The following is a 15,778-nucleotide window of genomic DNA, read 5'->3' on the forward strand; positions in this document are numbered from 1 at the left end:
CATAAGGGATGGTTTTCTAGACCAATATGTTGAGGAACCAACTAGGGGGGAGGCCATCTTAGACTGGGTGTTGTGTAATGAGAGAGGATTAATTAGCAATCTCATTGTGCGAGGCCCCTTGGGGAAGAGTGACCATAATATGGTGGAATTCTGCATTAGGATGGAGAATGAAACAGTAATTTCAGAGACCATGGTCCAGAACTTAAAGAAGGGTAACTTTGAAGGCATGAGGCGTGAATTGGCTAGGATAGATTGGCGAATGATACTTAGGGGGTTGACTGTGGATGGGCAATGGCAGACATTTAGAGACCGCATGGATGAATTACAACAATTGTACATTCCTGTCTGGCGTAAAAATAAAAAAGGGAAGGTGGCTCAACCGTGGCTATCTAGGGAAATCAGGGATAGTATTAAAGCCAAGGAAGTGGCATACAAATTGGCCAGAAATAGCAGCGAACCTGGGGACTGGGAGAAATTTAGAACTCAGCAGAGGAGGACAAAGGGTTTGATTAGGGCAGGGAAAATGGAGTACGAGAAGAAGCTTGCAGGGAACATTAAGGCGGATTGCAAAAGTTTCTATAGGTATGTAAAGAGAAAAAGGTTGGTGAAGACAAACGTAGGTCCCCTGCAGTCAGAATCAGGGGAAGTCATAACGGGGAACAAAGAAATGGCAGACCAATTGAACAAGTACTTTGGTTCGGTATTCACTAAGGAGGATACAAACAACCTTCCGGATATAAAAGGGGTCAGAGGGTCTAGTAAGGAGGGGGAACTGAGGGAAATCTTTATTAGTTGGGAAATTGTGTTGGGGAAATTGATGGGATTGAAGGCCGATAAATCCCCAGGGCCTGATGGACTGCATCCTAGAGTACTTAAGGAGGTGGCCTTGGAAATAGCGGATGCATTGACAGTCATTTTCCAACATTCCATTGACTCTGGATCAGTTCCTATGGAGTGGAGGGTAGCCAATGTAACCCCACTTTTTAAAAAAGGAGGGAGAGAGAAAACAGGGAATTATAGACCGGTCAGCCTGACCTCAGTAGTGGGTAAAATGATGGAATCAATTATTAAGGATGTCATAGCAGTGCATCTGGAAAATGGTGACATGATAGGTCCAAGTCAGCATGGATTTGTGAAAGGGAAATCATGCTTGACAAATCTTCTGGAATTTTGAATTTTTTGAGGATGTTTCCAGTAAAGTGGACAAAGGAGAACCAGTTGATGTGGTATATTTGGACTTTCAGAAGGCTTTCGACAAGGTCCCACACAAGAGATTAATGTGCAAAGTTAAAGCACATGGGATTGGGGGTAGTGTGCTGACGTGGATTGAGAACTGGTTGTCAGACAGGAAGCAAAGAGTAGGAGTAAACGGGTACTTTTCAGAATGGCAGGCAGTGACTAGTGGAGTGCCGCAAGGTTCTGTGCTGGGGCCCCAGCTGTTTACATTGTACATTAATGATTTAGACGAGGGGATTAAATGCAGTATCTCCAAATTTGCGGATGATACTAAGTTGGGTGGCAGTGTGAGCTGCGAGGAGGATGCTATTAGGCTGCAGAGTGACTTGGATAGGTTAGGTGAGTGGGCAAATGCATGGCAGATGAAGTATAATGTGGATAAATGTGAGGTTATCCACTTTGGTGGTAAAAACAGAGAGACAGACTATTATCTGAATGGTGACAGATTAGGAAAAGGGAAGGTGCAACGAGACCTGGGTGTCATGGTACATCAGTCATTGAAGGTTAGCATGCAGGTACAGCAGGCGGTTAAGAAAGCAAATGGCATGTTGGCCTTCATAGCGAGGGGATTTGAATACAGGGGCAGGGAGGTGTTACTACAGTTGTACAGGGCCTTGGTGAGGCCACACCTGGAGTATTGTGTACAGTTTTGGTCTCCTAACTTGAGGAAGGACATTCTTGCTATTGAGGGAGTGCAGAGAAGGTTCACCAGACTGATTCCCGGGATGGCGGGACTGACCTATCAAGAAAGACTGGATCAAACTGGGCTTGTATTCACTGGAGTTCAGAAGAATGAGAGGGGACCTCATAGAAACGTTTAAAATTCTGACGGGTTTAGACAGGTTAGATGCAGAAAGAATGTTCCCAATGTTGGGGAAGTCCAGAACCAGGGGTCACAGTCTGAGGATAAGGGGTAAGCCATTTAGGACCGAGATGAGTAGAAACTTCTTCACCCAGAGAGTGGTGAACCTGTGGAATTCTCTACCACAGAAAGTAGTTGAGGCCAATTCACTAAATATATTCAAAAGGGAGTTAGATGAAGTCCTTACTACTTGGGGGATCAAGGGTTATGGCGAGAAAGCAGGAAGGGGGTACTGAAGTTTCATGTTCAGCCATGAACTCATTGAATGGCGGTGCAGGCTAGAAGGGCTGAATGGCCAGCTCCTGCACCTATTTTCTATGTTTCTATGTTTCTAAATAATGGAGGCTTGTAAGAAACGTATGTGATTTTAATCTTCATATTGATTGGATTAATTAAATTGGCAAAGGTAACCTTGAGTGTATTCAGGATAGTTTCTTAGAACAATACATTGTTGAACCTACTGGGGAGCAGACTATTTTAGATCTGGTAATGTGTAATGAGACTGGATTAGTTAATGATCTCATAGTAAAGGATCCTCTTAGGAACAGTGATCATAGCATAGTAGAATTTCAAATTCAGTTTGAGGGTGAGAAAGCTAGGTCTCAAACTAGTGTCCTGAACTTAAATAAAGGCAATTATAAAGGTATGAAGTCAGAGTTGGCTAAAGTGGACTGGGAAAATAGATTAAAGGGTAAGACAGTAGATGAGCAGTGGCAGAAATAACTCTCAGCAAAGATATATTCCAGTGAGAAGGATGAACCATCTGTGGCTAACTAAGGAAGTAAAGGATGGTATCAAATTGAAAACAAAGGCATACAATGTTGTGAAGAAAAGTGGAAGGCCAGAGGATTCGTAAATTTTTAGAAACAAGCAAAGAATAATAGTGAAGATAGTTTGAGAGTAAACTAGCAAGAAATATAAAAACAGACAGTAAGAACTTTTACAGGTTTATAAAAAGAGGAGCTAAAGTAAACGTTGGTCCCTTAGAGGATGAGACTGGGGAATTAATAATGGGAAACAAGGAAGACACTGAAAGCATCACAATAATTGATAATCAAGGGGCTATTAGGAGGGGGAACTTAAAACTATCACTAGAGAAAAAGTACTAGGTGGACAAGTCCCCTCGACCTGATGGCCTGCATCCTAGGGTCTTAAAAGAAGTGGCTGCAGAGATAATGGATGCATTGGTTGTAATCTACCAAAATTCCCTGGATTCTGGAGAGAAAACCACAAATGTAACACCCCTATTTAAGAAAGGAGGGAGACAGAAAGCAGGAAACTACAGACCAGTTAGCTTAACATCTGTCATTGGGAAAATACTGGAGTCCATTATTAAGGAAGTAGTAGCAGGACATTTGGAAAAGCATAATACAGTCAAGCAGAGTCAGCATGGTTTTATGAAAGGGAAATCATGTTTGACAAATTTGCTGGAGTTCTTTGAGGATGTAATGAGTAGGGTGGATAAAGGGGAACCAGTAGATGTCGTGTATTTGGATTTCCAGAAGGCCACATAAGGTGCCACATAAAAGGTCACAGCACAAGATAAGAGCTCACGGGTTTGGGGGTAATATATTGGTATGGTTAGAGAAATGGCTGACTAACAGAAAACAGAGTGTCGGAAAAAAATGGGTAATTTTCAGGTTGGCAAACTGTAATTAGTGGGGTGCCACGGATCTGTGCTGGGGCCTCAGCTATTTACAATCTATTAATTACTTGGATGAAGGGACTGAGTGTAATGTAGCTAAATTTGCTGATTCAAAGATAGGTGGGAAAGCAAGTTGTGTGGAAGATGCAAATAATCTGCAAAGGGATATAGATAGGCTAAGTGAGTGGGCAAAAAATTGGCAGATGGAGTCTAATGTGGGAAAATGTGAGGTTATCCACTTTGGTAGGAAAAATAAAAAAGCAAATTATTATTTAAATGGGGAGAGATTACAAAATGCTGAGATACAGAAGGATCTGGGGTCCTTGTACATGAAACACAAAAAGTTAGCATGCTGGTACAGCAAGTAATTCGGAAGGCAAATGAAATGTTGGTCTTTATTGCAAGGGAGATGGAGTATACAAGTAGGGAAGTCCTGCTGCAACTGTACAGGGCATTGGTGAGACCACACCTGGAGTACTGCAGACAGTATTGGTCTCCTTATTTAAGGATTGATATACTTGCATTGGAGGCAGTTCAGAGAAGGTTCACAAGGTTGATTCCTGAGATGGTGGGGTTGTCTTCTGAAGAAAGGATGAGCAGGTTGGGTCAATACTCATTGGAGTTTAGAAGATTGAGAGGAAATCTTATTGAAATGTATAAGATTCTGAGGGGGCTTGACAGGGTAGATGCAGAGAAGATGTTTCCCCTCGTGGGGGAATTTAGAACTGCAGGGTGAGGGGAAGCATAGTTTCAGAATACGATGTTGCCCATTTAAAACGGAAATGAGGAGGAATTTTTTCTTCTCAGGGTCGTGAATCTTTGGAATTCTCTACCCCAGAGAATTATAGAGGCTAGGTCATTGAATATAACTAAGGTGGAAATAGACAGATTTGAATGATAAGGGAGTCTAGGGTTATGGGGAGCAGGCAGGGAAGTGGAGTTGAGGCCAAGATCAGATTAGCCATGATCTTATTGAATGGCGGAGTAGGCTTGAGGGGCCAAATGGCTTACTCCTGCTCCTATTTCTTATGTTTTTATGATCTAGGCTAACACTTCAGTGCAGTATTGAGGGAATGTTGCATTGGAAAAGGTGCTCTCGTTTGGATGAGATGTTAACCTGAGGCACTGTCTGCCTGTTCAAGTGGATGTAAAAGATTATATGACATTTTTCGAAGTAGGGCAGTCCTTCTTGGTATCCTGGTCACTCCTATTAAGAGGTTAATTGGTCATTCATATGTAATTGTTATGGGACTTTGTTGTGCACAAATCAACTGCCATGTTTGTCTACAAAAGTGACTGCACTTCAAAAGTAATTAATTGGTTGTGAAGAGCTTAGGCCATAAATGCTACTTAATTCATTCTTTCAATGCCCACGTGCACCTCTTAAGATTATCAGCCAGGCAATTGCAGCAGATATTCTGATTGGTGTTATTTTGAGAACCTTATTTATCAATGGGGAAAGTAAATTGAGGAAGACAACTTTCTGTTAAAAGTATTTTACATTTTTAACTTTTTAAAACGTCATTAATTTGTTAATCAGTAGACAGCCAAATATTCCTCTGTTAGTGACATCACTGACATGAGAACCTATCCATTGAAAGGTACATGGATTGTACCTTCCAATGGATACGTTCCATCAGAGGGAGCAGCGTGCGGCGGTGGCATACCACTGCAGGAGGGCGACGGCTGCGAAGTCGGGTCGCTGATTGCAGTGCAGGCAGGCACAGCAGAAGGGGCGGCAAGCGTTTGTAGAAGGAAGTGACCGGGGCCCAGGAGAGGCGTGAGTCTGTGGCCTCGAAGAGGCGAGGGCCCAGGGGCAGCACGGGCCAGCCCACACTGCAATATGTGTGCGCGCTCGATCCGTGCAGTAGAGCTGGTCTCCAGTCGTCTTGGTTAATCCTTGCCACTGGACCAAGACTTAGCTCTGTTAAGCCCGTGTGGTGGCTGGTGTGCAACAGCCACCACAAGTTTAAAAAAAATCCAAGCACAGGCATCTTCCACCCTTCACGATGTAGTTCGGGATCTGGAATATTAGGTCCTTCATTAAAACACCTGTGAATTCATCCCTTTTTGGCGGAAGCAAGTCATCCTCACTTTGAAGGATTGCCTATGATGATGATATGATGACATGGGTTGTGACTTCAAAATGGCTTGAGAGCTCTTCCAGAAGCACCTTACCCAGGAAAGCAGTTTACATGCAAAGCACTGACCCAGAAGCTTGCTGTCACCAGATTGGCTCTCAGGCTGGTGAAGTCATAGCCCTGATCCTTTTATTGAGGTTACACCGGGGCCCAAATCTGTAGTTCTCCCTGCATCGTTTTTGCAAAAGATTTCCCCCCATCCCCCGCCCAATATTTTTTTAAAATTCAAATGAACATCTGTGTGATTCAATTTCTAGTGGAAGAATTGTTTTAAGATTCGAGGTGTTGTGCAGGAAGGAAGTTCAAGCAGTTGAGTCATTTTTCACTTGAGATTGACGGAGAGAAGAACTTAATTGTGATGAATCTGTTCCCCTAAAGTTTAGTTGAAACAGATGGCATGCTAATTGCATAGCAATTCTAAAAGTTTTACAATATTGGGTTTAACTATATTAATTTCTGAATGGCGAAAGACAATAATTAATTGTGGATTTAAATACTGTTAGTGGTTAATTATTAAAACAGATTGGCTCTCAGGCTGGTGAAGTGCATTGAGCAAAACATGGACCTGTACGCTGTATTTATTGACCTCACCAAGGCCTTTGATACTGTCAACAGAGCAGCACTGTGGTCATTCTTGACGAAACTTGGGTGCCCAAGGAAGTTTGTCCACATCATCGAGCTGTTTCATGACAACATGACAGGTGAAGTGCTCAGAGGGCACAACCACGGCCCATTTACCATCTCAAATGGAGTGAAACAAGTTTGTGTACTCGCTCCAGTTCTGTTCAACCTATTCTTTACCTGCGTCTTGAACTATGCCATAAAAGACTTGGAGTTTGGGGTCTACCTGAAATATCGATTAGATGGTTCACTGTTCGACCTCCGCCGCCTTGCTGCAAAGACCAAAGTACGGAAACGACTCATCCTAGAGGCACTCTTTGCTGACGACTGCGCCCTTATGGCACACAAGGAGAGTGACCTACAATTCATACTCAGCAAATTTGCTGAGGCAACAGAATTGTTTGGCCTAACCATCAGCCTTAGTAAAACCGAGGTTCTCTGTCAGCCTGCCCCGGGCACCACAGCACCTGTTCCCACAGTCTTTATCGGCAGTATACAACAAACAATAAATCACAACACAACTAGCAACTGTGACTGATCTATGAAGTCTGATTTAATATTAAATGAAAATAAATACCACAATAAGAACATAAGAATTAGGAACAGGAGTAGGCCATCTAGCCCCTCGAGCCTGCTCTGCCATTCAAAAAGATCATGATTTATTTCAGTTCTTTAACTACAATTGGACCTAACTGACTACCTAACCTGTTAGTGAATGCATGAATTGTTTATACCGCTTAGATTCACATTTAGGAGAAAATCAGACACCTTGACTAGATTGATACCATGTCTTTTTTGGTGTTTTTCTTGGTTAAAAACTCTTCACTAGTGCTGTATGTGCATATCAAAATTCCACAGACTACAACAGTGCTATCAAAGGAGATGCTGTATTCCGGTGACTTGGTATTGCAACAGGAGATACATTTTACATAAACAATTCATACTTAACCCTGGAACCATAAAGATTAAGGACTAGAATTTCCCCAAAGCTCGCCAGTGCCTGATTGCCGCCCAAAAAACCACTAGGGCTGGGAAGATTAGGGCTGGTTAGGTGAGTGGGCAAATGCATGGCAGATGAAGTATAATGTGGATAAATGTGAGGTTATCCACTTTGGTGGTAAAAACAGAGAGACAGACTATTATCTGAATGGTGACAGATTAGGAAAAGGGGAGGTGCAACGAGACCTGGGAGTCTTTGTACATCAGTCATTGAAGGTTGGCATGCAGGTACAGCAGGCGGTTAAGAAAGCAAATGGCATGTTGGCCTTCATAGCGAGGGGATTTGAGTACAGGGGCAGGGGAGGTGTTGCTACAGTTGACCAGGGCCTTGGTGAGGCCATACCTGGAGTATTGTGTACAGTTTTGGTCTCCTAACTTGAGGAAGGACATTCTTGCTATTGAGGGAGTGCAGAGAAGGTTCACCAGACTGATTCCCGGGATGGCGGGACTGACCTATCAAGAAAGACTGGATCAAACTGGGCTTGTATTCACTGGAGTTCAGAAGAATGAGAGGGGACCTCATAGAAACGTTTAAAATTCTGATGGGTTCAGACAGGTTAGATGCAGGAATAATGTTCCCAATGTTGGGTAAGTCCAGAACCAGGGGTCACAGTCTAAAGATAAGGGGTAAGCCATTTAGCACCGAGATGAGGAGAAACTTCTTCACCCAGAGAGTGGTGAACCTGTGGAATTCTCTACCACAGAAAGTTGTTGAGGCCAATTCACTAAATATATTCAAAAAGGAGTTAGATGAAGTCCTTACTACTCGGGGGATCAAGGGGTATGGCGAGAAAGCAGGAATGGGGTACTAAAGTTGCATATTCAGCCATGAACTCATTGAATGGCGGTGCAGGCTAGAAGGGCCGAATGGCCTACTCCTGCACCTATTTTCTATGTTTCTATGTAAGATTAGCGCCTTGCGAAAAATATGGACATTGCATCTCCAATTTGGGCGAAAAAGTGCAATTTTGGCTCGATTGGGCGGTGCCTAAAGAAAATGGGCGATAAATTAAAAAATCTATAAAAATTTACCCCAAGGTTGGGCCTAACATGAGAAAAAGAATAAAAATAATTTTTCAAAAAATCTAACTAAAAAATCAAAAAAACATTCCCAACACACTAAAATTAAATCACCCCAACAGATTTCGAAAATAAATAGTAAAAAACCAATCACTTACCTTTTTCTTGCAGACCAATTACCTACCACCCAGCTCTGCTGATCCTCGTGGGCAGTTTAAATTTTTTTTTATACTTACCTGAGTAAGTATAAATTTTTTTTTTATACTGAGCGGGTCCCTGCTCAGCCGAAGATCGCGCCAGGACGATCTGTGGACGTTGCACGCCAGCGATCTGCTCCCCAGCGGTACTTCGAAACCGCCGGCGTGCCTCAGTTGGGTTATTTTTCGTCGAATCGGCTCTCGCCCAAAACTGCCAATTCCGCCGAGAAATTGGGCGGTGAAACAGTGCACATTCTAGCCCAAGTAATTTGCAAACTTCACTATGGTTAGAGTAATCCATTTCATTGAAGCTTTTCTAGTTTTCCATTTGGGCTTCACTTCATTGATTTCAAATCCAAATTATAATTTTAAAATTATTTTAACTTGTTTTTAAAGCGTTTGTGGTGATAGTTTGCTTTTTACCCTTGTAATAACACCAGAAAAAAATCCACACCAAATTAATATGATTGCTTTTTATTAGTTTACCAAAATGTTGTGAATTGTGGGTATGTACATTTCTTTTATACTATTTGAAAATATACTGTACAATTTTATTGCAGCTACCATTTTTAATGATGGAAAATGTTAATTCTGTTCATAGTTCCATGTGTGATTTAGCGGTAACTATATTTATATGGTTTCCCACAAAAGAATAGAGGGCACAAAAGAGAAAAGGCCAGGGGAAAATGGGAAAATAGCATCACATTGATTTTTCTGAAATGATACAGAATGCTGAGGTGTACTTCCTGTAGTTTTCTGTTCCCTATTGTGTTTAAAAACATAAGAGAGTTGAATTGATATCTGAGTTCAGTTATTAACTTGGGTTATTTCTGAACTCATCATTTCAACTCTGTTAATTTATCTCCTTTGCACTTTCAGGCACAATAACTTCTCCACACCAGCTCTCAGGGCAATCTTCAAATAGAAACAGTGTGATCTATCCGAGAAGTTATAGCACTAAAGACAGCCATTCAGCCAATCCAAGCATGTGCTGATGCTAGCTCTTCAACTGGAGCTGTCCACTTTATTCCCATTTCCCTGCTCTTTCCCTGTATGCTCTTATATTTTCTTAATGCTCAGATATTTATTCAATTCCCTTCAAAAAGCATCTTGTAGTCTCTGCTTCAATAGCTACTTGTGGTAACGCATTCCATTGTCTAATAACCCTCGTTGTGGAAAAAAAAATCTTCGTTATTTCCTCATTCCTCCGATGATGATCCTAACTTTATGCCCCATTATGGATTTGCCAATCAGTGGAAACAATCTTTTGCTATTTACCCTCATCAAATCCTTAACCTTCCTCTGTTCAGTGGGGAAATAAAACAATCTTCCAAGCCTTTCTTAATAACGATATCCTCTCATTTCTGGTATAATTCTACTGAATTTTCATAATACCCTTTCCATGACTAGTATCTTCCTTATAATGGGGTGCCCAGAACTGTGTGCAGTACCCTCAACTGTGGCCTAATTATTTTTTTGTTCAAATTCAACATAATATTTTCATAAAGTGCTGTTTCATATGTCTCTGCATTAAACTGCATCTTCTATCATCTCAGCTATTTTCCCATTCCACTAACCTATTTATGTCCTCCTGCATTCTTCCCCACAATTTGCCATACTTCTAATTTGATGGTATCCATAGATTTTGCTACCATTCCTCTTGTGCCTATGTTCAAATCATTGAAGTAAATCGAAAGCAAGAGAGATCCCAGCACAGAAACTGGGGCGCAGCACTCTTCACATGACTTAACCTCTTTGTTTTGTATTCTTCTGGTGCATTTTGTTTTAGTAGTTTTTTCTAATGTCACTAATAAAATCGCACCCCCTAGTACTGCTCAGTCATAAAGGAGTTTCTGGTTAGGACCTTGATGGTTAATATTTCTTGTACACTAGTTAGGAAAATGGCTATGGGTTTCTCCAGTAACTAGGCCAATATAAGATTCTATAGGTTGTATGCATCGCAAAATTGTTAGTAAATTTTGGTGCAGTACCCCCTCTGTGCTTAACATCTGTGGCATTCTGTGTATGCATGCAATTAATATATACTTCTGATTTATATTTGTATTTACAATTTTACTTGGGCATTAATAATTTTATGTACAGCAGAATGGAATCATTTTGTGTAGTCATACCATGACTCCAGAATTAAAAGCTGAATGGAATGCTGATATCTTGTTTTCTTGTAGAGCGACTTATGGTCATTGGGGATCACAGCTATAGAAATGGCAGAAGGAGCACCTCGTAAGTATTATCATAAAATGTGTAAGACATGTTAAATGGGGGACTGTGAGATAAAATGCTGCGATTTTATCTGAGAGACCAAAGTTTAAATCCAGTCAGCCTGGTGGGATGAAGTTTTGCTCTTTGGCTGAGAGTCCTAAATTACGTGAGTTTGGGGAGCCTCACTAAACTACTTATGATTTGCCATGAATCAGCTGTGAATGGGAGAACTGATGCCAGAGTAGGACAGAAGATGATCCCGAAAGATTGCAGTTAAGGCACGTTGTTGGAGAGTGGCGGCGACCTTAGCTGTCTCTTTGAGCTCTGCAACTGACCTAGGAGTACCAGATGTTGATCTTAAGTGCACAAAATGGAAGTGTGTTCCATTCCCAGCACCAACATCCCTTAACTTGATGTTATATCAAAGATATGAAATGGAAGAACGTTGAGTGACACACTTGGTTTGAATACATTCAGTGGTGGTCTAAGAAGATATAATTTGTGAGATGTTAAGAAAATAAATCAAAAAGGGATTGTTGCCCTAAGGAAAGATACAGTCTCATTATAATTTTTTTGCTAAATTTGTGCTTCCATTTGACTTGCATAGGAGTTCAGAGGAAAGAAGAGGGGGTGGAATAATTGGCAGATGAACCTCGAATAATTTAAATTTCATAAAATAAATCATGAATTTATGTTTGTTTGGAGTATTATAGTTCAGGCAACTGTTCTTGTATATTTCTATTTTTAGCCCTCTGTGACATGCATCCAATGAGAGCACTCTTCCTCATTCCCAGGAATCCACCCCCACGACTGAAGTCTAAGAAATGGTTAGTACATTTGTGTCAGTTGGCAAAGTTTGAGCAATTTAATTGCTTCATTCAGTGCTTTCGTTTTTCAGCATCTAATGATAATTTCTCATTATGTTGGTCAAATTGCATTTTCAAAGTGCAGATGAAAGTGTGCCGTGAATGAGAGAGAGATCAGCACAACATTAGTGCAAAACAATGGCTTGATTAATTCATGAGCAGTGCAGCTTTAATTAAAACAACTTAAATTACATTTACACAACAGCTGTTTAATTTTTGGTGCTCAGTTAATGTTTTTTCCTTTACAATCTAGTGGTCTTTCTTCCTCTTTTTTGCCCCACTCTGTTTTGAACCCTATGTGTCAGGGTCTTCAAATTCCTGTGTTTTGATTTCAAATTGATTAGTACTTCCCTAACTGCAAAATCATTTTAAATGTACAGTTCTATTCTTAGCAGTTTTGCATACTTATGAATCAAATTTTTTATTGAGATTGCTTTTTAATACTGGAAAGTTGTGGGTATACCTAAAATACAGAATAAGTTGAAACTTGGCTTGATAAATTTACCTTTCACAAAGACTTTCACGAAAAATATTATTTACTTCATGAAAGAAGATTGTGTTGAAAGAAAATGTTCCACATGCTACACATTGATATTTAATGTCAACCACAGAATTCAGATTTAAATTGGAAGTCAGTAACATTTACGGTGGCAACATCATTAAAATCAGATGATTGTCTTTATAGATTATGTGTAATCATTTGGATAATGCTTCAGATTTGTTCTCCACTATGATTGCTATACCATTGATGAGGGGAGTAATGAAATGATAAACCTCTTCAGAATTGAACTCGTACCAAGTTCAAGCAAAATCAGAACTACAGTGAATTTCCAGGGTGCACTTTATCTCCATGTCAAAGGATAATTTTATTCGGTATCCTAAAGCATATCCTTTGTAGGAGTCTCTTTGTGTTCCAGTTCCAGAACAGCCAAAGGAATATCATTCCCTGTACCACCATTCACTTTCCTTCTAACCACGCTAAAATTAAGTAGACTTATTGGACTGGTTTGTTATGCGGACCAGTGGGATTATTTTCAACACACAGGTCATACTAGTTTATTTTTCAATTCAAGAAGCTTTCCCTAGAGTCCGAGACATTCTCTCTCTGGACATGTGAGGCTGCACCCATGTTTGAAGTGGATTCATTACATTTTTAGAGTACAGGGCGCATGCTATAAGGAGTGAATATTATCGCTTTCACCCTACGACCCCCTAAAGAATGTGAACTGATTGTTGACACCATTGTTAATCAAGTAGTTGATACAACGGCGACTTCAAATCATTGGTCTTGCAAGACACTTGCAAAGCTTTTCTTGAAGTTGAAGGCTAAGGATGTGTTGTTTGACGGCCCTTTCCTTCTGCCTTGGAGTATGAACAGGCTGGCCCTCCCTCTTGGAGATATGTTGTGAGAATTAGGCATAGTACAGAATGAATGATGGTATATTTGTTTCTGCTGTGTATCTTTGGGTAGGCCAGTCACACAGCTCAGAAAAAAATTATTAGGGCACTGCTCCTTTTGGAAGTGTTATACGGTGATATAGGTGCAATGTCGAGTATCCGGAACCCTCGGGACCGAGGCTGTTCTGGATTCTGGGCTTTTCCGGACTTTTGATCGTCTTTCTGAAGTCACGAATCCGGAAACAACCGAGCCCAGGTTCGGGTATTTCTGGATTTTGGAATGTCAGGAGAGAGATGGGGTCCCCCGCCGAGGAGGAGCTGTTTGGGCGGGCCCCGCCGAGGCCCCAAGGTAAGGGCAGCCGGGACGAGGTGAGCGGCAGTGAGGCGAGGCCCGAGGTCGGGAAGCGACGGGGCCCCAAAGTCGGCAGGGTCGGCAGGTGCGGATTCCAGAACATTTTACGGATGCTGGGCGATCCTGCCACCGATCAGTCCGGATATCGGAACTCCAGATTTTCGACGCTGCCCCTGTACATCATGCCTAACCTTCACACTCTTTAAAAGACCTGAACGAAATCTATTTTTTTCCACCCCCTTTCATTGACAGAAATGTAGATTACCCTTGTGCCTGTATACTGGAAGTTTATCCAGGCATACATTTGATTAACTCTGGTGCCTATTTATCGGGGTACATTGAAATACCCTTGTTTTGATTTATTACTGCTGGAAAGAAATAATAAAATACATTTCCTCATTGATTATTGCTTTCATCATCATCATAGGCAGTCCCTTGGAATCGAGGAAGATTGCTTCCACTCTAAAAATGAGTCCTTAGGTGGCTGAACAATCCAATACGAGAACCACAGTCCCTGTCACAGGTGGGACAGATAGTCGTTGAGGGAAGGGGTGGGTGGGACAGGTTTGCCGCATGCTCATTCCGCTGCCTGCACTTGATTTCTGCATGCTCTCGGCGATGAGACTTGAGGTGCTCAGTGCCCTCCCAGATGCAGTTCCTCCACTTAGGGCGGTCTTTGGCCAGGGACTCCAAGGTGTTGGTGGGGATGTTGCACTTTATCAGGGAGGCTTTGAGGGTGCCCTTGTAATGTTTCCTCTGCCCACCTTTGGCTCGCTTGCTGTGAAGGAGTTCCGAGTAGAGCGCTTGCTTTGGGAGTCTTGTGTCTGGCATGTGTACAATGTGGCCTGCCCAGTGGTGCTGATCAAGCTGATTATTGCTTTAATTGGTAAATAACTGGATATAAAAGTCGTCAAAAGAACTGGTGACATTCCTGCTCCTTTTTTTACAATGAAGGGGTTTGAAACTTGAACTAATTATGATTATAATTTGTTGCAGCTGTTGCTTTGAAATAGTGCTGGGTCTTTTTGTTTGACTTCAAATTATGAAACTTTGGTAGCAGCATCACTAGAAATTTTCCCTTTCTGGCAGTGCAGGTTCAGATCCATCTCCACTCACTTTAAGTGAGTCTTCAAACTGGTCACGCAATTCAAATCTTAAAAAAAAATATAGGGAAAAATTGCCCCCTTTTATAGCCCTGTTAGTGCCTCCGGGTGGCGGGGGAGCTTTTCTCCCAGGGGAGGGGAGCGATACCGTGTCCCGGGAGTTTGCGGAAGCGTTACCATGGCAACACCGTGGTTAGCGCCCTGGGCCACCACGCTCGCCGTGCGCGGTGACTCCTTAATATCCCACAAGGCTGGCGCGAGTGGATGTCAACACCAGCTTCGCAGTTGCGAAGATGGCAGAGATCCACTCTCCGGGTACTCCTTAAAGGGGAGGGCGCCAGCACTCCAGGCCGCCATCTTTTTTTGCCGGCTGACTCTCTGGTCAGCTCAACGATGTCGGCCCTAGCATGGTCCAGGCTGCCATCATCCAGCCTGGCATTCCGTTTTGGGTGCCGGACTGCTGGCACGGTCGCACGCTGCCTTGGTAGCCTAGTGGCGACCATCAGAGGCCTTGCAGAGTGCGGACCAGCCCTCCCCTTTAATCGAAGGGGAGGGGCGTTGAAGCTCGTTATTGCTACATGGACCATCAGCGTAGTGCTTCCTTCAGTGCCCCAGTACCGCCCCCAAAGGAAGTGGGGCATGCGTGACTGCGCTCCACTTCCTTTGAGGGGCGGTAAGGGCAATTCCGCGGCGGGAGCGGGACTTCCATGCTAAGCGCTAAAATCCTAGCCCCAGAAGTGGGAAGCAGGGCAATTTCACCCCCATGGGCTTTTCAAGCCAGACAGAGATTAATTAATTAATATGATGCATTCCACTCGTTGGCAGAACTGACCTGTTTCGAGAATACAAGAAAAAGTCAAGGATCGGACAAGGCTTATTCATCCATTCTTCTCGTCCTTCTAGTATTCTACCTCACCTAACCTTACATTCAACTGCATTTTGAACTATTCTAATGCCATTGACCCTACGACATTACGGGGCAGTTAGTTCTAAATGTTTATTATACTTGGTGTAGAGAATTTTGTTGCAATAGAATATCTTTTAATTTACGTCCTAATGTCTTGCTGATCTTGAAGTAATATTCTGGTTTCACTGTATCCATGCCATTTAATGTTCTG

General features: G+C 42.2%; 1 protein-coding gene across 1 annotated transcript in view; it reads left to right on the top strand.

Moving 5' to 3' along the window:
• Positions 1 to 15,778, top strand: part of LOC139274622 (mitogen-activated protein kinase kinase kinase kinase 4) — a 387,065-nt gene that overhangs the window by 272,340 nt on the left and 98,947 nt on the right. The window contains exons 8-9 of the mRNA XM_070891300.1: positions 10,908 to 10,962; positions 11,690 to 11,768. Of these exons, the coding sequence (XP_070747401.1) occupies positions 10,908 to 10,962; positions 11,690 to 11,768 (134 nt within the window). The remainder of the gene's footprint in view (positions 1 to 10,907; positions 10,963 to 11,689; positions 11,769 to 15,778) is intronic.

The sequence above is a fragment of the Pristiophorus japonicus genome, chromosome 10 (genome assembly GCF_044704955.1).
Source record: "Pristiophorus japonicus isolate sPriJap1 chromosome 10, sPriJap1.hap1, whole genome shotgun sequence".
Taxonomy (NCBI): domain Eukaryota; kingdom Metazoa; phylum Chordata; class Chondrichthyes; family Pristiophoridae; genus Pristiophorus; species Pristiophorus japonicus.